The sequence below is a fragment of the Platichthys flesus genome, chromosome 5 (assembly GCF_949316205.1).
Source record: "Platichthys flesus chromosome 5, fPlaFle2.1, whole genome shotgun sequence".
In the NCBI taxonomy this organism is placed as follows: Eukaryota; Metazoa; Chordata; class Actinopteri; order Pleuronectiformes; family Pleuronectidae; genus Platichthys; species Platichthys flesus.
Genome location: NC_084949.1, coordinates 9,514,248 through 9,538,050, shown reverse-complemented (window position 1 = coordinate 9,538,050; position 23,803 = coordinate 9,514,248). Strand labels below are relative to the sequence as shown.

General features: G+C 42.6%; 3 protein-coding genes across 7 annotated transcripts; all 3 read right to left on the bottom strand.

Annotated features, from left to right (window-relative positions):
- Nucleotides 1-432: 432 nt before the first annotated feature.
- On the bottom strand, nucleotides 433-6,815 carry dcaf15 (DDB1 and CUL4 associated factor 15). The gene is made up of 13 exons (XM_062387532.1): nucleotides 6,666-6,815; nucleotides 5,983-6,080; nucleotides 5,157-5,295; nucleotides 4,888-4,994; nucleotides 4,632-4,777; nucleotides 4,391-4,552; nucleotides 3,425-4,036; nucleotides 3,256-3,347; nucleotides 2,645-2,767; nucleotides 2,361-2,443; nucleotides 2,146-2,250; nucleotides 1,945-2,060; nucleotides 433-1,246 (listed from the first exon to the last, which is right to left on the bottom strand). The coding sequence occupies exons 1-13, from the start codon at nucleotides 6,759-6,761 to the stop codon at nucleotides 1,191-1,193; spliced, it is 1,935 nt and encodes a 644-aa protein (XP_062243516.1). The 5' UTR covers nucleotides 6,762-6,815; the 3' UTR covers nucleotides 433-1,190.
- Nucleotides 6,816-7,052: 237 nt separating this feature from the next.
- khsrp (KH-type splicing regulatory protein) lies at nucleotides 7,053-14,713 on the bottom strand. Its single transcript, XM_062387531.1, has 18 exons — nucleotides 14,430-14,713; nucleotides 13,010-13,112; nucleotides 12,877-12,930; nucleotides 12,757-12,793; nucleotides 12,593-12,651; nucleotides 12,415-12,486; nucleotides 12,266-12,323; nucleotides 11,747-11,894; nucleotides 11,529-11,627; nucleotides 11,271-11,441; nucleotides 11,065-11,167; nucleotides 10,536-10,660; nucleotides 10,152-10,448; nucleotides 9,930-10,039; nucleotides 9,728-9,816; nucleotides 9,421-9,627; nucleotides 8,683-8,882; nucleotides 7,053-7,935 (listed from the first exon to the last, which is right to left on the bottom strand). Exons 1-18 carry the CDS (start codon nucleotides 14,517-14,519, stop codon nucleotides 7,927-7,929), a joined length of 2,031 nt encoding a protein of 676 aa, XP_062243515.1. The 5' UTR covers nucleotides 14,520-14,713; the 3' UTR covers nucleotides 7,053-7,926.
- A 943-nt stretch (nucleotides 14,714-15,656) lies between these two features.
- LOC133954217 (mitochondrial adenyl nucleotide antiporter SLC25A23-like) lies at nucleotides 15,657-23,351 on the bottom strand. 5 transcript variants are annotated; one of them, XM_062388546.1, is made up of 12 exons: nucleotides 23,058-23,351; nucleotides 21,475-21,690; nucleotides 20,017-20,140; nucleotides 19,821-19,908; nucleotides 19,353-19,464; nucleotides 19,052-19,210; nucleotides 18,799-18,951; nucleotides 18,342-18,455; nucleotides 18,022-18,189; nucleotides 17,785-17,932; nucleotides 16,448-16,630; nucleotides 15,657-16,066 (listed from the first exon to the last, which is right to left on the bottom strand). In XM_062388546.1, the coding sequence occupies exons 2-12, from the start codon at nucleotides 21,667-21,669 to the stop codon at nucleotides 16,056-16,058; spliced, it is 1,455 nt and encodes a 484-aa protein (XP_062244530.1). In that variant the 5' UTR covers nucleotides 21,670-21,690; nucleotides 23,058-23,351; the 3' UTR covers nucleotides 15,657-16,055. The 5 variants fall into 5 exon arrangements, with proteins under 5 accessions (XP_062244530.1, XP_062244529.1, XP_062244532.1 ...); XM_062388545.1 differs by having other exon boundaries at nucleotides 15,657-16,630; nucleotides 23,058-23,350; XM_062388548.1 differs by lacking the exons at nucleotides 21,475-21,690; nucleotides 23,058-23,351 and having other exon boundaries at nucleotides 15,657-16,630; nucleotides 19,052-19,213; nucleotides 19,353-19,682; nucleotides 20,017-20,066.
- Nucleotides 23,352-23,803: the final 452 nt, after the last annotated feature.

The following is a 23,803-nucleotide window of genomic DNA, read 5'->3' as shown; positions in this document are numbered from 1 at the left end:
AGCTCGTATATCGTCCATAATGCAACACTACATTCTTTAGACGCTCAATACCTCTTGGAATTCAAACTCATGAGAAATCCCAAAACACCACTATGTGATATCAGCGGTTTTCAAAAGCTCCTCCAACGAAGAATTTATAGAATCACTGTTTATCTGAACTGATGAGTGAATTAAATGATTGTGTATAAATGGTGGAGTTGCCCTTTAAACTGACTAATTTAAGTGACCTTTTCAAGATTGACGACATAAGATTATCAAGCGATTCATAACAAAATACAGTTGTAAAAACCCAAGCACCACAATGCACTTTGAACCTGGAGTTTGAATGATACATGGTGACATGTAAACAGGACTTTAACAGGTGGATTAACCAACAGAAAATCCGCTTCTCAACTGCAGCTTTTGACATAAAAACAAACCACCTACAACAAATCTTTTCCAACATTTTATTTTAACAAAATATTCCAACAAAAAATACTCTTACTTCCATGCCTTCCATCACACAGCGTAATGTGGAACAACTGAGCAGGTGACTACAAGAAAACCTCTACTTCGCTGACAGAGGTTTAAAAAAAGAAAAGTATTTAGAGTCAGGTGACCTGGTTTTAATCGGTTTAATTTGAAATACTGCAGTCTTATGAATGAACATAGCGAGTCTAAACTGGTCCAGCTTCTGAATTCAATTCAATAAAGATTCTGTCAGATGTAACAGAAACAGAAAATATGCCCTCTCACATATGCACGCACACACATACACACACCCACACACATACAGATCTCCTTATAAGGTTGCATACGCTCAGTTTTAGACACACATAAAAAAAAAAACATTTGAACAACAGTACGTCTTTATGTAGAAAAACTAAAACTAAAAACAAAAACTTTGTTCAGTCCAGCTCTTGGTTTTGGTGCTTGTAATAATAAAGTACACAATAACAAAAGAAATAAAGAAAGCTGCAAAATTAAACACGGATCACCTAAAATAAAAAGAACTTCAGCTTTACAGTATCTTATCTACAGTGCTCCTTGTTCAGCTTCCATTTGACACGTCTTTTAACTACAAGTTACCAAAGCACTGTGATTTAACATGTGTGCAGTTTCTCTCAGAGTAAGGTCGGGTTGCATACTGACATATAGGCCATGTCGACATTTGTTTCTGTTGCTATGACACTTCTGACCCTCTTCTTTCTTCATAATACAATCCAGGTACATCTGTCGCTGTCGGCCAACACCTGCAGAGACGAGCCTACAGGAAAGCAGACCAGTGAGATTAGAATGCGGACTATACTACATTAACACACAAATAAAAAAAAAAAAATTGTATGTCGCATCCACACTGGCTGACTGGGCCTTTTACACAGCAGACATTTTTACATGTTAGATTATAGGAAAAACCACATTACTGTGATAAATAACTTATCATTTTTTTTTTTATGTACGTCATGCAGAGCAAAACATTTACAAATCTGAGGTTGAACAATTATGTGTTACACTTCCTCAGTGTGCTTAAACAATGCTTAGGAAATAAATCTCTATATACATTGAACCTTTGTTTTATTGCTATTGAGGAAAATAACATTGCGATAGCTTTTGATATGTTTTTTTGCACAGCCCTCATTATATAAATAATGACTGAATTTGATCTAGCTTCAATTTCAGAATCCTTGTATTGGCTCGCTGGCACTTTACTAGGAAACTTTCAAACTATTTTTGATTAAACATTTTCTGGTAACAAAGAGAAAGAAGCTTTGGAAGCAGCATGTGAAACAGAGCCAAGGGTTGACACATTAACTGCATGATCCAATGGGATAAAAACAACATCACTTGGTCATGTGAACAAAAATGACTAACATTTTTATTTGCATTTTACAGTGTTAGGTGTGAACATAAAGTTGCCCACTCAGGTCTGAGAAGGACTTGTGTGTGTGACTGTGTCTCACTCACCTTTGTGTAGAGCTTCGTTGGTCATGCGATTGATGTAGCGCGAGGTGCTCTCAGGAACCAGCCACTTCATCACTGTGTTTACACAGGACTTCCTGTAGGAGCTCCACACACTCCCACTGAGAGACATAAAGAAACAGATTTAACTACAAACTGGGAGTCAGACAGAAAAGTGTGGGAAAGCAGGTGGCAGAAGTTTCTCACCTGGTTTGACCTTTAACCTCTGTCAGGTCTCCAACACCCACAGTGCAGCACACCCCTGTGTTTAAGTTCCAGCTCACCTGCAGGTTGGAATGGTAGGTGTTGGGCCTGGGAACAGAACCAAAGGCAAACAGACTTGATGAGGACTGCTGCTGAAAACAACGATGAAGAGACAGCACATAAACAGGAGGCTGGGCAGCAAAGAGGGGATCATCTACCTGCAGTGCTCCTCATCCGAGTTGGAGAACGCCAGCAACAGCAGACCAATGTTTATCATCACAGTGTTGGTCTCTGGGCACACCTGATACACAACAAACACACACCTCATTTTTGAAAATGTCCAGTCTTCCATTGTTTAAATTACTTTTTCACTACAGAAACATGAAAGCTAAAAACCATCGACTGAATACTGAATGTGAAACAAGTTGGAAAACGTTTACATCTCTGTGAAGTTACTCATGATGGGATAACAGCTGACGGTACCGTAAGTTTGTGTACTAACCTCTAATATCACCACATCATAGTCACTGAAGGAACAGAACTGTTTGGCCCAGGCAGCATCGTTCCTGATCACCTCATTGATCAGATACTCAAAGTCGAGAGTCAGCTGCTCAACACACACACTCTGCAAGAGGGAAAACATGATGATTCTTCAATGGTATTGGATTCTGCTGCAACACTTTTTACCCCTGAGACTCCAGAACTGGTTTGTGGACTCAATCACTTCAACCAACGCTCCATTGATATAGTGGTGAGTAGATAATGAGTGCATTTTCATTTCTGGGTGAACTGACCCTTTAAAAGCTGATTTATCTATTATCTTCTGAAATGGCACATGATTAATCAGGAAATAAATGATGGTTATGGAAAAGTAGTTGATTGCGTGAGGACCTTTCAGGAAAATATCAACAAAGGACAACTGGATTGCAATAGCTCACAGAATAAACTGGAGCAACTGACGTATCTTAGAATCCAATACTAGAATGAAGTTAACCACATTTAGATGCTATGATTGGCTCAACATCTAGCTTGATGTGTAAAGGCCTTCAGATGATTACTGACTCTAGGGATTTAAGTTTCATAGCCACATGACACACTGGCACCGACACCCACCTGTCCATTGTGTGGCCCGGTGACCAGCTGCAGGTTCCGCCCTTTTAGATCAGTCACTGTGAAAGGCAGCTGAACCTTATCGTCTTCATAACCTAGAGACAGGCAGAGGGGAAAGAGCCAGTCAGCAGCTTCCGACAGGACCTTCAGGGGCCAGTGTTTAATCACTCACTCTCTGCGTCACCTCCTGTATTCTGCTCTGCTGCCCCTGGCTGGTGGAGGCAGTAGTGCAGGTGTGAGTAGTTCACATATCCAGGCTCACAGGGTCCGATCTCCTTGGATGAGTATGGGGTTGGAGGAGATGAAGGTGATGAGGAAGAGGATTCAGGAGACATCCCTTGTTCCGGGCACTGATTAAAACTGTGGCGCCCGGTGGATGTTGATGCTTGTGGTAAACTAGTCCGTCTCTCTTCCTCCCTCCTCTCTCTCCTCCTCTCTCCAGTTAACACTTTATCTCCTGGTGTCTGCGCTGCCTCTTTTTCACCTTCATCAGTTTCCCTCTCTTGTTGGCCCTCAGCTTCCTTCAGCCCTGGTCCTCCTCCTCCTCCTCCCTGCGCCCTCCTGAAGAGCTCAGCTGCAAACTCCCGGGCTCTTGCGGCTGCCTGCGACTGGCTTGGAGACGTGGGGATCGGAACAGGCCCGCTAGGTGGCAGACAACTTTCGGGAGATCCCTGAGGTAGCGACGAAGGAGAGGCCAAGGAGGTGGAGGATGGAGAGGAGGAGGTTTGACTTGACAATGCTGCTCTCTTGGTGTAGAGGATCTGTGATGACGGACCCTCCTTACCTGCAGGAGACATACGATGAGATGCTGACATGCAAATGCAGAATATCTGGACAATGTTACTGACCCCTCTATTAACAAAGCACAACCAAAAACGTTTTTGAAATGAGATAAAGTAAGGATGTCTAGCTCGTGTGGACCAAATGTCCACCTCTGTCTAAATAGAGCTACTGAAGGTCACATGTACCTGTAGGTGTTTGTTATTGCAGCAACAATTTCCCTACACAGATGGATGGAACATTTTCCTGAGACCTATCCAGGTAAATTTGTAGTGCATCTTAGACAGTTGACAATATTGCATAGTCTGAGAACAGGTAGAAGACAGACAAGGCCAATTAGTGTGTATGTGTGCCTTACCTGAGCAGAGCGAGATGCCGCAGGCCACCAGAGAGTAGCTCGTGTTCAACAGGATAACCTGGTCCTTCTTCAGCTGGAAAGCTGGCTGGAAAGTGGGGAAGGGATACACCACCTGGTACCTGCTATTGATCAGGTAGCCATGCTCGAGACACTCGCCACTCCCTGGAGAGAGACCAAGAAGTCAGATGAGAGAGATGGAAGCAGCGAGGTGCATTCGTGGAGTGCGTGTGTATATTTGTACCTGTGCGTATGGTAGTGGCTGAGGGAACTGGGCAGCAGACAGAGCAAGGTTTAGGAGGCGGCATGGAGGCGATGGTGATATAAATATCTCTGTTGTTCTCATCACTCATCATCAGGTTCATCAGAACAGAGCTTGAGCTGCGTGTACTATTGAGTGAGAAACACACATGGTCACAAATATATTTACCATTAACTACACACAGCAACATCATAATACAGTCTGAAAAGGGTTGTGGGGCTAGTGATCGATTACTTACTTGAAACCAAAGATTACTATTTTGGAGTGGTCATTTGGCCACTCACACACAGTCAGGTAGAGGTCACTGTAGATTTCCTCGCCCGCAAACAGACGCACATGATGGACCTAAAGCAGGTGTTAGGGAACAGACAAGATAAGCATATATTCAGCTGAATTATCCACACTTTACTGGCACCAATTCCCACAGGAGGATGTGGGAAGGAATTTGCCGGAGTTGTTTGTTTGAATATGAAACTTCTGCCTAAACCACACTGAGGTTTCCATTACCTGTTTGAGTCTACTATGTAAATTGAACTCCCACCAATAGAGATGGTAGGAATAGAAAGAGAAGTCATCATCCTCTCCGCAGTCGCTGGTGTAGGACAGAACATATCGGCCACATTTGGTGAAGCCAAGAAAGATGTGTCTGGAACCAGAAAGGAGACAAATGATATTCTTTTATCAACCTATCACACATGATAAATCCTAACTGTGCATGCACTGGTTCCTAGCAGGAAAAGATAATCCAATACACTGCATCAATACTGCAGCTGACGCTGATCTCATAGAGGCAGAATCATAGTTTCATAACCCGGCAGACTGCTATGGTCCTTGTAACATAAATGTCATCATCCACCCATGTCCGCTAGGGTACACACAGTCCACATGGAATTTGTGAATGCTCTGAATGTTTAACCAGATTTTGTTTAATGTTTAACAACATTAAACCAGAAAAAGAAAGAGTATGGTCAACACTTGAAGTGTATCAAGTGACTGATGTGACGAGGCCATTGTAAATAAAGTTGTGTTAGTCAATGCCTTTTACATTAAAATTACCCAGACCCCAGTTTCAAAGTGTGATGAAGGCAGACATAAGTTAAAAAGACAGCACTGGTCGAGGATCTGAACTCTATCATCAGACACCCTGACCTGAGGTAGAAGTAAAGTCATATCACTGCATCCCTGTTGGCAATCAGAAGACGCCTGATTCACACACCAATGACCCCATGATGCTTGAAATGACTTGAGGGCTTAACAAGGTGTAACACAATACAGTTTGTGGAGTACTGGATCACAACAAACCCATTTAATAGACACACAGGTACACACTGACCCTGCTCTCAGGAACTCCTCGCTGACGATGTTTTTCAGAGGCACATACACTCGAGGTGGGAGTTTCCTGAACAGGCGCTGAGAAAACTGACCTGACAGCTGCAGAGGAGAGAAGAGGGCGATGTAGATTGGCACACCTGATGTAACATGAGGCATTTAAAATGTGGGTCAAAGATAAAACACTTGTATTAGTGGAAGAGCTCTTTCGCGTGTGGTGGCTCCGGATAGATGCTGAACAAGGGGGATCAGCTACATTCCGTTCCAGGCAGTAGGATACCAGAGTATATCATTAGAGTGAGCACATACACAGACACACACACAGTACATCGGCTGTCTATGAGGTTAACTCACTGAGTTACAGCAGCGGGTTAGCAGAGGCTAACACCGACTGAGCTGTAACGTTAACATAAAACTGGTGAGTAGCAATGGCTTTAATCGCTAGCATACTACAGCGAGGCCAGATACATTATCGTAAGAGGCCAAATTACGACAAATGGCGAAGAACGCCGTTAAACCCAGAGATAGGCGCTGTAGTCATAGTTTGCAGCAGTAGCTAATAATCAACCTTCTAGCCTTTAGCTGTTAGTTAGCCATTAGCTAGCCTGCTGTTGGCAAGCAGGCGGCTTCCACCGCAGTGCTCCCTCATTATAAAGCACAATCGTCAGGGGTCACACTCAGGCCCACCTTCCCCCGCATGAGAAGCTTCACGACGTGGTCTTTGCGTCTCCTCTGAGCCTTCTGTTTGCCGTCGTCCTTCTCGGATTTCGAGCTGGGCGCCATCTCCTTCCAAACTGTTGTCCCTCGTTGCAGCGGGGCAGCGTCCTGATTGGTCGACAGGCAGCACGAGACGAGCCTCACTCGCCGGCGGACACATCCATCATAACAAAGGCATGACGCGACAGAGGTGACATCCTGCAGGACAGCACCACTCTAAAGACCCCCCGCTGACGTCACTGAGACACCTCCAGCAGCCGGAGCCCACCATGAAACTACACATTCATCCGATGCAATACAGGTAGATAGTCCACGGTGAGAAACCACACACACTCACACTACTGGTGAAGACAACACTTGCAATTTGAATGTTTTTATTTTAAGTTTTTAAAAACAAGTTGTAAAAAATAACAAAACAAAAAAAAAGTACAGAATACAATAACAAATTCTACCATAGAGAAAGAAAAAAAAAAAATATGTTCCAACAATAATGTTGTCGAAATTAAACAGGGCAGTCAAACACACAAACACATACATGCACACACACAACTGACCCACATACACATGTAGGACAGTTGGTGCTTATTACAGCCACACATTTTCTGTTCAGTAGCATACACTGTATACAGACACACAACCCCTGTGAGGAAAATAATTACAACAAATAAAATTAAAATAAGAAATCTTCGTGGCAGGAAAAATACACCTGCAACTTAAACATTGGGAATGTTAAAAAAAAAAAAAAAAAGTATCAAGAATAAAAAAGAAAAGAAAAAAAATGACCCAAAATTTGCAACTGTTTTTTTTCCTACAAACACAATTTTTGAATATATTCAAAATACTGCTTGACAGTTTTTACCCTCAAGAAATAGAAGGGGAAAACCAGTAAAATGTGAGATGCTGTTGTGCTAGTTTACAAGAAAATGCTCAATATTTCACATTAAAAGAAAAAAAGAATCTATCAGATGTATTACAAGGTGTGGGTGAGGTGAAGGGGCAAATTTAATAGTCCCAAGTAGTGCTTTGATCAACGCATGGGCAAAATCATTTCCCTTTTTCCTTTCTTCAAATTTGACTTTAAAAAACAAACGGAGGTTCGAAATAAAAAAATTTCAGGGTTGATGAGTAACCTATGGTCTTGTCTTATTAAATCCAAAAGGGAAACCTCTTGACAGGAAAAACAAACAAGTCCAGAGAACCATCGCAGCCGTCCAACAGACCAAACCATTGTTTACTGGCCCTGAAAAGACAAGAGACAACACAGAAAGAATATGATTAAATCAATCTTTGCTCTGTGAAGAAATATAAATACAGTTTTATGCAGAATCAATAATCACTTACAAGTCTCAAATCATGCTAAGAATAGACATTCGCAGCTGCTGAACTGAACAAAAACGCTTGGCTGCTAACTTTTGTTTGTACAAAGTGATTAATCTGGTTGCTCCCTGACAAGATGGTAATCTAACCTCATAATTTTCACTGAAGTGTCAAAAGTTAATCTGTATGGTAATTACAATTAAAGAATTGTTGTTTTTAAAACAAACATCTACTCTTTGTTACAGATGTTCATTGAGACTTTGAAGTGCATTGAAAACACATTGCACAATAATCCTACAGCATTGTGATGTTGTTAATTGTGAATAACAACCAGTAGACATGAGGTTTTGAAGGTGTTGGTTACTGTGCCGTTTGTTCTGGCGTATTTTATGGGTGACGGAAATATTAATTTTCTATTGTTTATGTTGCCGTACACAGTATTCTGGTTAGTTACGGGTCTGCAATCAATGAGAAAAGAAAAATCCAAAACGTTCTTAATGACTCATGATATTTAGTCCTAGACACAAGAAGGCAGAGTTCAGAAATCTTTCTATGAAATGGGTATTGAACATTTTGGCCAGTAGATATATTTAAAGCAGGTTAATGTATTGGCTCACTTGACCTTGGTTATTACAAAATGTATTTTTAACACCGATTATGAGTACAGTACCTGTTGTCCCTGCTGTGGACCACCTGGCTGTCCTGGTGCCTGCCCTCCCTGTCCATAATAGGCTGCCTGCTGTCTGTAGTACTCAGCCCAGGCTGCACTGTAGTCCTGCTGGCCTCCAGCTGCAGCTCCTCCTCCTGCCACTGCCGCTGCTGCTGGGGCAGCAACTGGAGCAGCTGCCGCTGCTCCTCCAGCTGGCTGAGCTGGAAAAATACCACACAAACTGTATGTTAGTTTACAGAATAATAATGAACCACCTCTGCCGAGGCGCTTGTGTTTTGGTCTGCATTTGTTTGTCGTCTTTTTTAATTAGCAGGATTACATCAACACCACCAGTCAGATTACCATAATACTAATATTTATTTACGATGATATAAAATAATAATCCTTTATTAGTCCAACCATTTGGGAATTTTCCCAATATTACCAAAGCAAGAGTTACAAATAGGCCTCAGTAAACAATAATGAGTAACATGCAATACTTCAGTGTAAGGAAATGTAAAGAAAATATGGACAAATATTTGGGTACAGATCCAAATAAAAATATGGATATAGTGAGTTTAAAATGTGGTTTCACAAGGGATCTGTCAGTCCTCAACAGAGGTATGTGCTCTAGGTGAGTGCCTCTCCATTTAAAAATGGGGATGTCACTTAGAGGAATGGCAATATTTATATTTTGTATGAAGTCAAATGTCACTCAAAACACATCTTGACAGAACTGTTTCAGTAAATCTCACTTACCCATGCCCATCTTCTTGTAGTACTCCTCCCAAGCCTTGGTGTAGTCTGGCTGACCTCCTGGGGCCTGTGCTGCTTGGCTCTGGTCTCCAGGTGCTGCTGGGGCAGCTCCTGGAGCCTGGCCTGGCATGGCACCCCCTGGCTGCTGTCCATAATATTGTGCATAGTATGCTGCCCATGCTGCATTCGGGTCTGCTGCTGCTGCTTTATCTAAAAATAAAAGATAAAATTAATAAAAATGTATAAGCTTTTGTATTTATGTATGGGAACACAATGGTGCAAATGGAAGTGCAAACATTTTTTTACTGACTTGGGTCATGTGGGCCTGGGGCTTGCCATTGCTGATAGTTATTTCCCCAACCCTGAGGACAGTACTGGGGGCCACCAGGTGCAGCCCCACTGCAGAGAGGGACATGACTGATTAAGAACATAAAATGTCTCAATATATAATTTTAAGCTAACAGAAAATCCACCACTGGTGCATTAAAGAGCTGTTTGAGGGTTTCACTTACTGGGGAGCACCTCCAGGAGGGCCTGGGTTATATGGATTGGGGTTATAGGGACCCATCGGACCCCCTGGGCCTCCGGGACCTGGACTACCACCCACTGGACACAATGGAGCCTGGCGGGAAAAAAATAAGCCAATTTAATAATCAGTTACGTAGGCATATTCTTCGTGCAGCTATTTGATTTGTGTTTTATATCTGCTACGTGAACAACTTAAAAACAAAAACCTCGATCTTCTCCTCTATGAGCTGCTTCGCATGGTCAATCTGTTGTGGGGACCCTCGGATGATGAACAATTTGAAGTTTGGGTCACCATTTGGAGGTGGCTGACGAGATATTTCAACAAATGCACCGGTCTGCTGGTTGATAGACTTGACGTTCTCCCCTCCTCTGCCAATGACAAGCCCACATTTGTGAGCCGGAATAGAGAAGGTCATCTCTCCACCAGGAGGACCCCAGTTACCCTGGCCTCTACCCCGCCCTCGACCACCAGGCGGCATACCTGCACCAGGACCTGGGGGGCCCTGTGGAAGAAACAGAAATGGATTCTTTTGTCATTAACACATACATCAAGAGCAACACGTAGAAAACATCATGGTCTCTGAACCTACCCCCTGTCCACCCTCCTCTCGGGCACGGATGCTCTGTAGCAGGTCAGTGATGACCGATGCAGCATGCTGACACTGGTCTGGCGGACCCATAATATGGGCAATTTTTTCAGGACCAGTACCATCATCTGTAAGGAATGACAAGGACATGCAAGTTATCAATGAGTGCTTATAATGGAAAAACAAAAGGATGAAGTTCAAGACATTGAAGTCCACCACGAAAAATATATTTCGGAAAATAGTTCAGTTCATTTTCAATGATATTGAACCATATTTCCTCATAACTACTAAGAGCAGCTGTAACACTAAATAGAGACGGACATAACGGCACAACAACAATTTTTATGATAGGGTAAATAGAAGAAAATAAAACTAAGAATGACCAAAATGAATGGAGATTTCTACCGGGTGGCCTCAAACAGTCTTTAACTGCAGTTAAAGCAGTATTATAGCTATTATTGGTCATTAATATTTCTGACATTTAATGAAATATGATGCAGTTTGATATTCCACAAGTGTTTGGCAGGTTCACCTGGTTTAAACTGTATCTTCACTCCTGCATCGCCCTGGATCTTCTTTATCATCTCCCCATTTCGACCAATCACAACTCCCACAGAGTGGCGGGGCACCGCTATCTGTAGAATTAAAAAAAAAATGTCATGACTGCTCAAACCTGCTGAGTCTAATAATAGAAACCATATTAACTATACTGAGCGTTTGATATGCAATATTATGTACCTCGATGCCGCCACCACCACCGCCTCCACCACCGCCGCCTCCACCACCTCCTAATCCGCCGCCTCCTCCTCCTCCGCCGCCGCCTCCCATCCTTGATCCGTATTCACTCCTCTCTCCAAAACCAGCATGATCCCTCTCTCGTAGAATCTCATTGACCATGTCTTTTGCTTGCTACAAAAAAAAAGTGAAAAGTAAGATATGACAAAACAATAGACATTTTCCTCTTTACCACAACTTTCTCCATGGTGCACAACATACCTGCACTTTGTAGGGATCTCCAATGATGCGTAGCGGCTTGTCTACGTTTGGTGGCTGGGATCCATCTTGAATAAGTATCATTTTAACTCCAGCTCGCTCCTAGGAATTTGTAGGTTACATTGATTATAGACACATGGTAAAGTAACTTAATCTCTCTTTTAACAGTTAATACTTTTCACAATTTGTACAAAAGAGACAAGATGCCCTCTGATGCTCACCTGTAGCTGCCTGATGGTCTCTCCTCCTTTGCCTATGATGAGGCCAGCCTTGCCGGCAGGGATGATCATCTCCTGCATCGAACCTGCCTGCCCATTGGTCGACTCGTGACCCCTGGACACTATGTCATCTATGAGGGCCTTGGCTCTCCTGAAGGCAAATTAAGTTAAAAAGGGGGCAATGATGTTATTAAAGAAGTCCAAGTCAACACGGAATACAAGCAATTTAGTGAATAAGTCACAATATTCTGACTCAACTATGAAGTGTGAGCAGCTTCAACTGCAAATGAAGTATTCCATTTCTTGGAATGCCTCTGTATGCATTGTCAGATCATGAGAAACTTTGAGAGTAGTTTAGTTATGGGATATTTTAATATTTTACCCACCTGTTCCCACTCAAACTTGTGACTCTCAGTTTTCAGTCTCTTTGAGCATTTTAAAGGTTGCACCTTGTCTAAAGATGAAGATGTAGCTCTGGAGTTTAGGATTTTTTTTTACATATGAATATGAACACCAACTCACCCTATGGCATCCGGTGACCCTGTCAGAGAAACAGTCCTTTCGGATAGTCCTGCACTGTCTGTGAATTAATATGGAAATATTTGTCAATCCAAGAGTAGTGGGAAAGCACATTTTGTAGATTCAGCAAATACAGGTAAAGCCCAACTTACCATGAGCAATCTGGACCTTGCAGCCAGAATCCTGTTGTATTTTGTTGATCTGTTCACCTCCTCGGCCAATGACTTTTGGGACAACAGCAAGCACATTTAGATTTTAGTTTGAACATGTGTAACACAGTCATGAGGACATTGTTTGCATGGTTTAGAAATAGTATGATAGTTTACTCACTGAGGCCGACCATGGCATCTGGCACGTTGCACTCTTCAGTCATTGTAGAGGGCCTGACACTAAAGAAAGTTGAAAAGAATATTGAAATATAAATGGATCTCGAGTCTGTCATGACCATATGCTACAAACGTGTATGTAAAAGAAAAACTAAATAAGTGCTATACCTTTGTTGGGACAGAGCAGCGAGCTGAGCGCCAATAGCTGTAAGAGAAGTACAACTGGTGAGTGGTTGGATGCTGAGACGAGCGAGTTAGTAATAGGATCAACGTTGGTATTCAACTTACACAATGAAGAATCTCTTTCACCCTGTGATGCTACCTTCTTGGCATCGGGTTCATCTAGGGGAACGAAAATGTGAGTCTTACATAATTGAAAAACAAATGCAGAACTGTGTGCCTGTTGGAGCAAAATTTTAACCTGCTTCTTCCAGGGATCGTTTTTGTGGTGTGAATGGATAACTCTCAGCTCCTCCGTTGTTGCTCCCTGAGGGGACACCGTCTCCACCGATCTTAGCTGCAATCTACAAAGAGGGGAAGACCGGGTCAAGCCTTTGCAACACAACCGAAAAAACCCAGGACTTTGAGGGATGCATGCTTTGTTTTAAGTTCTTGCTCATCGCCATGACCAGTTAGTGAGCCGTTAAACCATTAACCTTTGTTGTGATCATTTTAACTAAAGGACAGCTCTAATTGCACACCAGCTCAGCTTAATCAAGAAGTTCAAACCCATTATTAACTGATGGGGTCACCAGATTGTCTAGGATTTAGGACTAAAAACATATAACTGGGGGTCTGCAGTTTGAAAGAATGGGTTTATCAGGCAGGGGGGATTTAACAAAAATGAAAGGAGTTAGAACTAAGGGGGTAGTGCAAAGTATCACGGGAAATGTAAGAGCCAGTACTTTCAGAGCTCGACTCATACTGGGGATTAAAAGTTATGAAATCTGTATTTTCTACTTAAAATCAAAATATTTAACATACATCTCAGAATTACTTAATTTAACTACAGGGAAATAAAATACTTACGGTTGGGGATTCAATGTGCAAGTTTCTAGTGTGTGATGTCTTTACAGATTGTTAAGGGTATTCCTCCATTGTTATGTTGCGGTGGACTTAATATATTTGGGTTCGAAGCTGCTCTTCAAACTAATCAGTTGCTGCCCAAGGATTTTGGTGAATGTGCGAGCCATGTTGAACACATAATAAACTAATGAATAAATCACGATAAGACCAAGATGATAAGTTGCAGCCATGACCTCGTTTACTTCGTACAAAGACGTTTAACGTGCCTCAGGCTGTAAAGAATTAGCCACTGTGTATTGAACTACTAATCACTAAATAACCCAATTCTTTTGTTCAGTTGAAGCCAGAAATCGACACAATACAATCAGATAACATAACTGCAAGATCAAAATCATTCGCATCCATTGTCGTTTGATTGTGATTCGTTACTAAAACGAGGTTTCACAGACGAGGAGGGCTAAACTTCACGATGTGGTTAACGTTAACCTCACAACTAACCTCGCTAACTTAGCCTAAGGAGCTAGCCCCATTTAACTTAACTCAAAATATCCTGCTACCTCTACTCGATGTGTTTGTAGGAAATAGTGAACTACAATGTGAGCGTGGCTCGGCTCAGGCCTGCAAACCCGGTTCAGTGTATCCCTCAACCCGGCGGGAGTTTTAGACAAATAACTAGCATTGCGGTTAGCTACCTAGCTCGTTAGCTAGCGAGTCCGGCACGGCTAACGTCACGGGTGATTAAGCTAGCTGCTGTGTCCCGGCAGCTAACTAGCTCTTCTGGGCCGTCCTCGTTAGAAGCCTCGCTCGTTGGTTACCTGTCTGGCTCGTTGTACAGCGTCGGCAAAAGCATCATTTTTCATCCCAGCATTGACTCCGTTCGTCGGCACACCGCCGTATTCAGACATGCTGCTCACAAGGGGCAATCAGACACACAAGGGGGCAGGCTGGATGGCTGCGGCCGGGTCGAGCTGCGCAGAAGCGGGAAGGCTACACGGGAGCGTAGGAGGAGGGGGGGGCACCAATGTAAGAGACGCGGGACCACGCCGGCAAACTTCAGGGCTTAAATCCAACCAATCAATCCCGCTACCTCCGTCCACCCGGGTTTTCTTCCTCCTCTTCTTCTCTGCACGGGGTACGGTGGCCGGCCAACGTGACGTGGATAAACACCTCCACCCCCTGGACTGGAGGGTGAACTACACATCGTCGAGGACTATTGTTTTATTTACAATAAAGACACCACATATTTACTAGGTAACAAGTTCAACATGGTTTATTTATTCATTTTTTTGACTCTTGTTATAGTGAATTAATCAATGGAGACAATGTATGAAACTGAAATATTTGAAATTCTTTTATTTTGTTCAGAATGTTCTGCAAAAATAAATACCGTCCTTTTTCTTTTTACTACTGTGATCTTTATCGGCTTAGTAACAGGAACTCCACTGATCTATTCAGTCCTTCTAAAACGGTAAAAAGGTAAGATGATCAAATTTGTTACTTTTGTTTTTAAATGATTTGTATATTCGTTTCAGTGTGTTAGATAAAATGTTGTGTTATTTACTACAACAGTTGACAAGAAACAATGAAAGTTGATCATAAACATATTCAAATTTATACATTGTCCTTTTTTAAAAGTATTTATATATGTATATTTTTAATGGAAAGCTTGGCTGTAACCTGTCAGCTTCAATTCACCTGCTATGCAACTTCAAGACTTCTTTAAGAGTAAGCAATGTCTTGAATTTACAAAGTGGAAATGTACCAATTAAACAATGCATCTACAAATAGAGCTAAACTATAAAGTAATGTCCAGGAAACTTATTTCAAGATTCATTATAAAACATTACCAAAAACATCTTGCTAATACTATTTGTTGGCAAAATGTTAAGTCAAATGGCACATGAGTTGTTCTTCTTTGCATTTCAATCTAAAGGCGACAGGGCTGAACAAAGTGGCTGTTGTGAAAGGTGGAGGAGGGGATTCATGACCTGGTATTAGTGCAGTGATCTTGCATCTCTCAAATTAAAGGAGACAAAGTTGCATTAATAACAAAAGGAGCACCATGCATGCGTTTATTTGCACCTCACATAATAAATACTGACAGTCCCAAACCGTTCTTTGTCATTAAAAGTAATTTGTTGTTATTCTATTATACAGGTTGTTCTCTCTATTATAATATTAAAACTGCACTATGAGAACATATAGTTTATAAAAATACTATATGGCACTGGACCTTAATTTGTTTTTCAAACAAAAAATACACACCATTTGCAAAGGGATCATATAACATTTTACATTAAGCCCTGTTGTGTTGTACTTTTGTATTTGTAACATTTCTTTAAGACATGCCAATCAAAGTGCTGGCTCAAACTTCACCAGACTTCAGAGACTTCCACTTGCAGAGCAGGAAATTGGATCCTCCCACCAGTCCTTTATCGTCTCTACCTATCACCTAGGAGAGAAAATAATGCCGCAGGATTGTAACATGGATTCTGGCCTGGCTCCTGTTTGTTCTCAAGCAAGTTCATGCAAGTTTCCATCCGTCCAAGTTGATGCAATAGCAGGAGGCTAGTAGGTTAGCTTTCACTCAACTGCTGACATGCACTGTAATGCAGTATATCACACTTCTTCACAGCAGCTGCCACTTCAGGTGTGATGTGGTCCCTCCTTTCCATGGTTTGTTTTCCGCCCCGTGATTTTCTACCTGAAAAGTCAAAACTTTCATCCCTGTTGAGGCCCATTTCCTCATGCACTGTCTGTACGTGCACGTCGATAAAACGCAAGCACAAATCATCCATCCTTTTCTACCCGTTCCCCTTCCCTGCCCTCCTACCCTCGATGTCCACTCCCAGGATGATCCTCGTGTATTCGTAGACAACGTAGGACACACTGACGGCAGGAACGACCTTCAGCAGGTTGGGGGAAATTCCTCTATAAAGTCCGGCGAAGCCCTCCTGAGTAACAATGTTGTGAAGCAAGGCCAACATGGAGGGTTTCGGGGTTCCCTTCACTAAAGCTGAGGAGAGAGAAAAGGGCCTTCACTAACTCATTGTTCTTTCTCACTACATGTAACTCTGTAAATGTGGTGTCTACTGTGTTCTTTGGATGAATTCGATTTTCATTTTCGATTTTGGATGAATTAGATTTGTGATTATGCCGTTGGTACCCATTTCCTATAGCATACCATGCATCGAATGCGACACTGGAAACAGTGGTTTAACAAAAAGTCTTAATTCAAGGTCCAAATACTTTTCTTCTTGGTTCCAACACATCTTCTGCTTTTCCTGACAATCAATTATAGAGTGAGTAAGGAGCAAGTTGAGAGCTCCAAAAAAAACTAGCAAATGGATCCTGAGTTACAGTTTATATTCATAAATAAGAATTCAAGTTTTTGATAGATGTCACACAGGGTTCATTGAAATATGACCTAAGCCTGCAGCTAAAAAAAAATCAAATGTACATTTATTATTGCTTTGACAGAATTACATCAGGGTCACATCATATGTTGTTTGACAATTCAGTTATACCACAGCATCCAAAGCTATTCAGCTGCTGAACAGCAACATTTTAATGCAATACAAACACTCATCTTCCATCTTAACTTCAGGTCCAGTAATCAGCTTTCAACCACATCTCTTGGGCTTGAGATGCTGTTAAAAAGCCCTAGTTTTTTTTTTTAAATCAAACTACAGTGTCTTTCCACAGTTTCCATGATGATACATTGTTTGTTATATTTTCTGACCAACACCTCTGGGTTAAGTTGCTTTTCAGATTGGTTCCAATATGCATTATCCTTTATTGAACAGTTTGGGAGGAAGCAAATGGGAAAGCGAGAGTAGGTGTGACATGCAATAAAGGTCTATGGTCAGAATCAAATCGTGGAGGCTGTGGTTATGCAGCGTGCACTATGACCATTCTGCCACAAGAGGGGCCACACTGAAAATAAACCGGTGGCTCACTTGGAGTTAGGGAATCAACATTATGTGATTGCATTCAAAAAAAGATCTCACAGATGAATGGTGTTCATCGCTTCAGTAGAACTCAGAGACTTGGAAAAGGAACACCTGTGATCCCTGAAGCTCCTCTGGTGGCGCTACACTTAAGTTTGACACTACTTTGGATTTGTTTTCATCTGTCACCCACCTGTCTTTATATTAGAATGAACCTTACCCTGTGCCTGCATTCGGGTGCGGATCAGTGCCAGTGGGTAACTTGCTAGCTGTCCACAGGTGCTTGACACAGCACCGCAGCCGACCAGCACCATGACCCCTGGGTCGGCCAGACCTCTGTTCCTGTTGAGCCAGGAAAACTTCAGAGTCTGAGGAACAACGAGAGCGAGAGGACGTTAAAATGCAGAAGAGATACAGGAAGTGCTGAGAGGGCTGTGCACTATCGTGGTGATCTAACCTCATAGACAGCCAGGTCAATGCCAGCGTAGGGGACAATACTCAGCAGGTTGGGTATGTAACCCTTGTAGAAGGCCGTGAAACCTTCTTTCTGTAGGATGTGTTTGGCACAGTCTGCGATTCCTGAGAACTGACCAGTGTTTCTCAGTGTGAGACGAGTTTTCAGCACCTGTAGGGAACACAAAGAGGAGAGGCAAAAAAGGACGGTGAGAAAGTGAAAAGAAGTCAAGCGTTTTTCCTTGTCATTCATGCAAACCAGAAAGTGCCTTTTCCTCATCATCTTACATAAACACTCTTATAAATATATTACCCAGATATTACCTCCATTGGGTAGATGGCCGTCTGTGCTGTAGCTCCTGCAAGAGAGCCTGCAACAAACCTCTCATGAACCCTCAGAGTTCTTGTTTCATTGCTGCCACGCATCACATTCTTGATCTATGTAGCGTTAAAGCAACAAGAAGAGTAAATGAATCATAGTTTGAGCAAGTAGTACGATTCATGAAGAGGGAGAGTTGTTAAAAGACAGATTATGTGGATTTTGTGGAACACATTTGGATAAGCTACCTTAGTTTAGCAGTAAGACTGGGAATAAACAATAGGCTGTATATGAAAATGGACGACATGAAAGCTCCTCAAAATAGAAGCCAAATCATTGTGTTTGAATATGTCTTGACTTGGAGCAGTAACTTCCTGGATTATTTTTGCCAACCTGAGGTTGCAAGGCAGCCAGAGAAACCTCAAGAAATGTACAGTTTCAAGTTGCTGCTGTGTGTTCCACCTGCTCATAGGCTGTGAACTTGATTGCAGTCTCTGGGGCAATTTTAAGAACATTGATTCCGTTGCCTCTCCACAACGACCGCAGTCCTCCTTCTTTCACCATGAACTGAAAACTGTTCAGCACGTTGCCGCTGAACATGAAGGAACCATGAACCTGGAAGAGCAGAGCAGGAAGGTTATCACAGAAACATGTAACATAAAGGTAGTAACTCATGAATGATTATTTTACAAGATCGTAGTCGTCCCCAACCGACCTGTCGAAAGACTTTGAGGCGGTCCAAGGGGGCGGTTCCAGTTCGTGATACAGACCCAGCAATGGCTCCGGCCATCAGCTGCCGCCACACATACCCGGACTTCTTCTCCTCTTCTGAAAAATCATCTGGGACTGTGAGCTGCTCCCCTATATCCAACATCTACTGAGGTTATGGTGGCATATAAGTGTGACATATGAGAAAAATAGCGAGGAGGAAAGACAGAGAGAGTTGAGCACACAAGTTAACACACTGCTTTGTTTTTTTTGCTCTTGAAAGTTTGCATGTTTGTGCTTAACCTCACCATCGAGTGTTTCCAGTAGCGTGCCACGTCCTCCATATTAGTGATGGGCTTAAACAGGAAGTAGTCGCGCCACTCATTCCAGTCAATTGTCATGGTACCATCTTTGTCAATACTGGGTGAAAACATATATAGCAGAAAGTAGCATCATTAAGTAGACACAAAGATATTGACGGTAGGAACAAGAGTTTGCATGTTCCCTGATCCACTATGATTCCAACACCTCTCTGGCCACATCAGCCAGATGAAGGCACTTGTGTGTCTTTTGCGTTCAAAAATGTTGAAGGTTTGATGAATCATATCAGGAAACACAGTTCAGATCAGATGTGTGACCTGTAAAAAGACGTTTAATCTCGCTGAGTATCTAATAACCCTTTACTATTTAACACAGAGATAATTACTAAGAGGAAGTGGAGCTTTTTTTCTTAAATTGTGTTTACAAGACAAATAATCAATATATATTTTTCAGACCGTAGTAGAATCCTGGTGGCTTCCTCGTGACTGATGTCCACACCAATGGTGCGTAGACAGTGCTGGATCTCCGCTGCATCCACCTGACCTGCAAATATCCACCAATCACACACAGTGAGAAGTGACTAAATATGGACATTTGAAGTGACAGGGGAATTATATATCATTTCAAGTGTGTTCATAGATGCATACAGACCATCATTATTCCTGTCCAGTCTGCTAAACATGAGTTTGAGCTGTTTTTCATGGGTGCGGAGATACTCTGTGAACTCCTCAAAGTCCAGTACTCCGTCATGGTTGGTGTCCCCAGTCTGGACAATCTGAAAGCAGAGACAGCCAAGTCAATGAGAAACGAAGGTCTGGACATTCAGCTGTTATTTAGTCAGGGATCTAAAAACAATCAGTTAATTTCAAGATTGGCTGCAAACAAAGGCTGTATGAGGTACAGTCTGAAAGCCAAATATGCCTCTATGATACAGTTCAGAGGGATGCTCGGCCTTTCTGGCTCCCTGGCAGCTGCAGCAGGATCCTCGCTGGTAACACCAGACATCATATCATGCTGCTCGATTATTGTTTTATCGTACATCTATGATTAATACTTTACAACATATGTTAGCAGCAAATACAACACAGGTGACCCTGGCAGCTGTAAAATCAAGGTTACACTCACAGTTTGCTGTCTGAACCTCGACCTTGCCCTCGGTCAGACAAATATTGCTACAGCAGGTGGTGTATTTGAGGAATTACCTACATCCTACAGTTTGTTCTAATGTAACTTAAGTATGTTACACATATGGATTTCATGCTGTAATATAAAGTCATTACACCTCTTATTTATCAGCCAGCTGGCATGTTCTGTTTGTGGGAGTTGTTTATGAGAAGTTATTTAGGAGGCTTTGCTAGTTTATCACAGCACAAACATTGAATTAATATTATTTAAAATGCACATTGAACCCACAGTCTCTTTTTAACAGTGGCAGAAAGAGTTGATAAACAAATCAAATAACATAATGAACAATCAGAATCTCATTTATCATTCTTACATACTAAAAAAAAGCTAATTTTTATATACAATCCAATCCTATTACTGTAATATTATCAGAAGGTTTTGAAAAAGTCCGCCCAGAGAGTAAATCTATATGTAAAAGGTTGTTTCAATGACAATTATATTCCAATAAGAAATAAAAAGTGTCAGCTTGGATAGTGATCTATATGTGAAAAAACTGTGAGACCGGGAGAAAGGTTACCATTCTCATCTTACTGAGACCTACTGCTTGTACCAAAATAGATGCCATGCTTTGCTTTATATACCCACACACACACGCACACTCAGAGTGAGAAGAAGAAGGAACATGTGACAAAGTGACAGTGAGTCTGGTCTTCTTGGCGACCCACACACTTCTTTCCAAAACAGACAGACCGACCAAGGCTGGAGAAACAGACTGTGTGTATTCACAATAAAGGTTTTCTGTTGATGTCATTGGCTCCTGCTGAGGTCTGAGGACATTTTACAGAAGGAGAGATGGGACATCTCTTACAGGCTGTAAGCTGATGAGAGCAGGACAACTCTGTCTTACATGTTATAAACATGTTGCACCCTCAGCCCTCATATAGTAAATGCCACTGCATGATATCAAACAAACAGGTGTCCTACCCTATCAAAGGAGCCTCTGGAAAGCCCTCGGCCTGCCAGCCCTGTCCGCAGTTCAAAGATGTCGATGCGTCCATCTTTGTTGAGGTCCAGCTGATCAAACAGCTCAGCATAGCTCTTCTCCCTGTCATGGTCTGGTCCAGGGGATTCACCGCCCTGGCAGTGAACCCACGGGAACCAAGTCCGTCGGGCTCCCATAACTGGTGCCACTGGTGTCAGCTGATGGGATACAGAAGCATCGGTGTAATCACAATACAACACAGCATTGATTATAACTTATCAAGCCTTCATTTATTTAGGTCATGAAAACTGAGGCAGCAGAAAATCCTCTCATCCCACTCTTTCTGCCAGTGTAAAAAACTGGTGCCTACATTAACCACCACAACCACGCTGGGGAGAGCGTGGCCTAGGGGATAGAGCGGGTGCTCTGCAACAAGAAGGTTGCCGGTTCCCTCTCTGTCCCATCTGCATGCCTAAGTGTCCTTGGCAAGATACTGAACCCCTAAATGGCCCCTCAAAAATGTTGAGTGTTCTAAAAATGTAAGTCGCTTTGGATAAAAGCGTAAGCTAAATGACATGTAATGTAATGTAACCATTATGCAATTTGAAGACCACTTTAACCCTTATTCCACACCAATTTGTTCAAATTATCGACTGTACTTAAAAAGACCCCCGAATGTGAAGCCAAAGCATCGTGATTGCCACCTTGTGGTTGGCCGCAGTATAGGTCATAAACCCTACATTTTTCTAAAACATGGTTTGGGTTATTTTAGGCAGTTCGTAGCACATAGATGATTGACAGCTGAGACAAATTTACTATTTGCCCAGTGTGTGTACCGGCCAAACTTCTCTAATGCAGCAGACTCTGGTTTCAAATGAGCAAGATGGCAGCATTCATAACCGAGTTGTTTTTGTATTCAATTCCAAACAGTGAGAGAAAGTGGAGACACGTCGTCCATCTTTAAGTGTGGTCTATGATTCAGACATTCATGTGTGCGATGCTTGGAGCAGCTGATGTGACGTCACAGCCTCAGAGATAAGGAGCCAACCTCACCATTAACCTCACCTCGATGCCCTCACAACATTCACTTCTATTTTTTGTTTTGATTAAGTCATGTGACGTGACATGAGGCAACTGTGCAACCTCCTCTAGTGCCACAAAAGGCTTTATGCAATTTCTCCCCACATGCATTGAAAACAAACAGACCTGCTTAAGCAGACGAGGGGAAAAAAGAATGTTTCTGCTCAACAAAGTGATTCTGTTTGTGTCTACTTATTACAGGTTCCACTGTATATGCACGTGTGTACCTACAGGAGCATGATGAATTGGGATATGATTTAACATTACGCTCCATCAGGGAGCCACGGCTTATTAGAATTAGTTGAGTTGTATCAAAAAGCTCGAGTCAAAGGGTCAGATCTATTCCAGGTTTGTTCCTGGTTAGTTTTCTGAGCTGCAGCTGTTTCTGTGTCCACCTTCTCAACCACCGTCTAAAATATTCAGAACTGCGTTTACTGCTCGAACAGAATAAACATGTCAATGTCTATGGGATTATGTAGCTTGGAAGGACTAAACCGTGACTCACTGCTTATCTCAAGAACGACCCGCCGCCCATGGTCGGACACAGAGGATCAGGATCAGGGCTGCTGCTGGAGCCCAGTGAACTGGATCTGAGTCCGTCCTGAAACAGGTCTGAGCCTGACGAGCCGCAGCTTCCTCTGGATCCAGATCCCGCGGCTCCAGGAGTTTGTGTGTCTGTGTTCACACCATAGACGGAAAAAAAAACAGACTCACACCGAGGATCGCTTCGTGTCCTGGATCCAACTGAGACTCAGGCTGAGAAAGCAGGAAGCAAGAGACATGCAAAGCCCCCGGGCTTGCAGAGCGTGTGGCTGCGCGCATGTGTCTATGTGCGCATGTGTGTGTGTGTGTGTGTGTGTGTGTGGGGGGGGGGGGGGGGGTTAAGTCTATAGGGTTGTGCATGAACTGGTCATGGTTAGTATTCCACACTGAATGCAAGTCAATGTGTGGAAGTGTGCGTGTGTGTGTGTGTGTGTGTGTGTGTGTGTGGGGGGGGGGGGGGGGTGATATCTTTCAAACTGTGCACATTCATCAGTCTGCACAGTGGAGCTCAAACCTCCACCATGGCCCAACAGTCCCCTTAAATTCAATCAAGCTGCACCAAATTGCTGACACACCGAAATGTGTCCTATCTCACATTTTTCAAGACAGAACATTCCTGTCCATCTGCACCAAATCTTAATAGGTTTAGTCTTGACCCATGTCCCATCCTTCCACTGAGTGGGAATCTGTGAAAAATAAATAGACGGG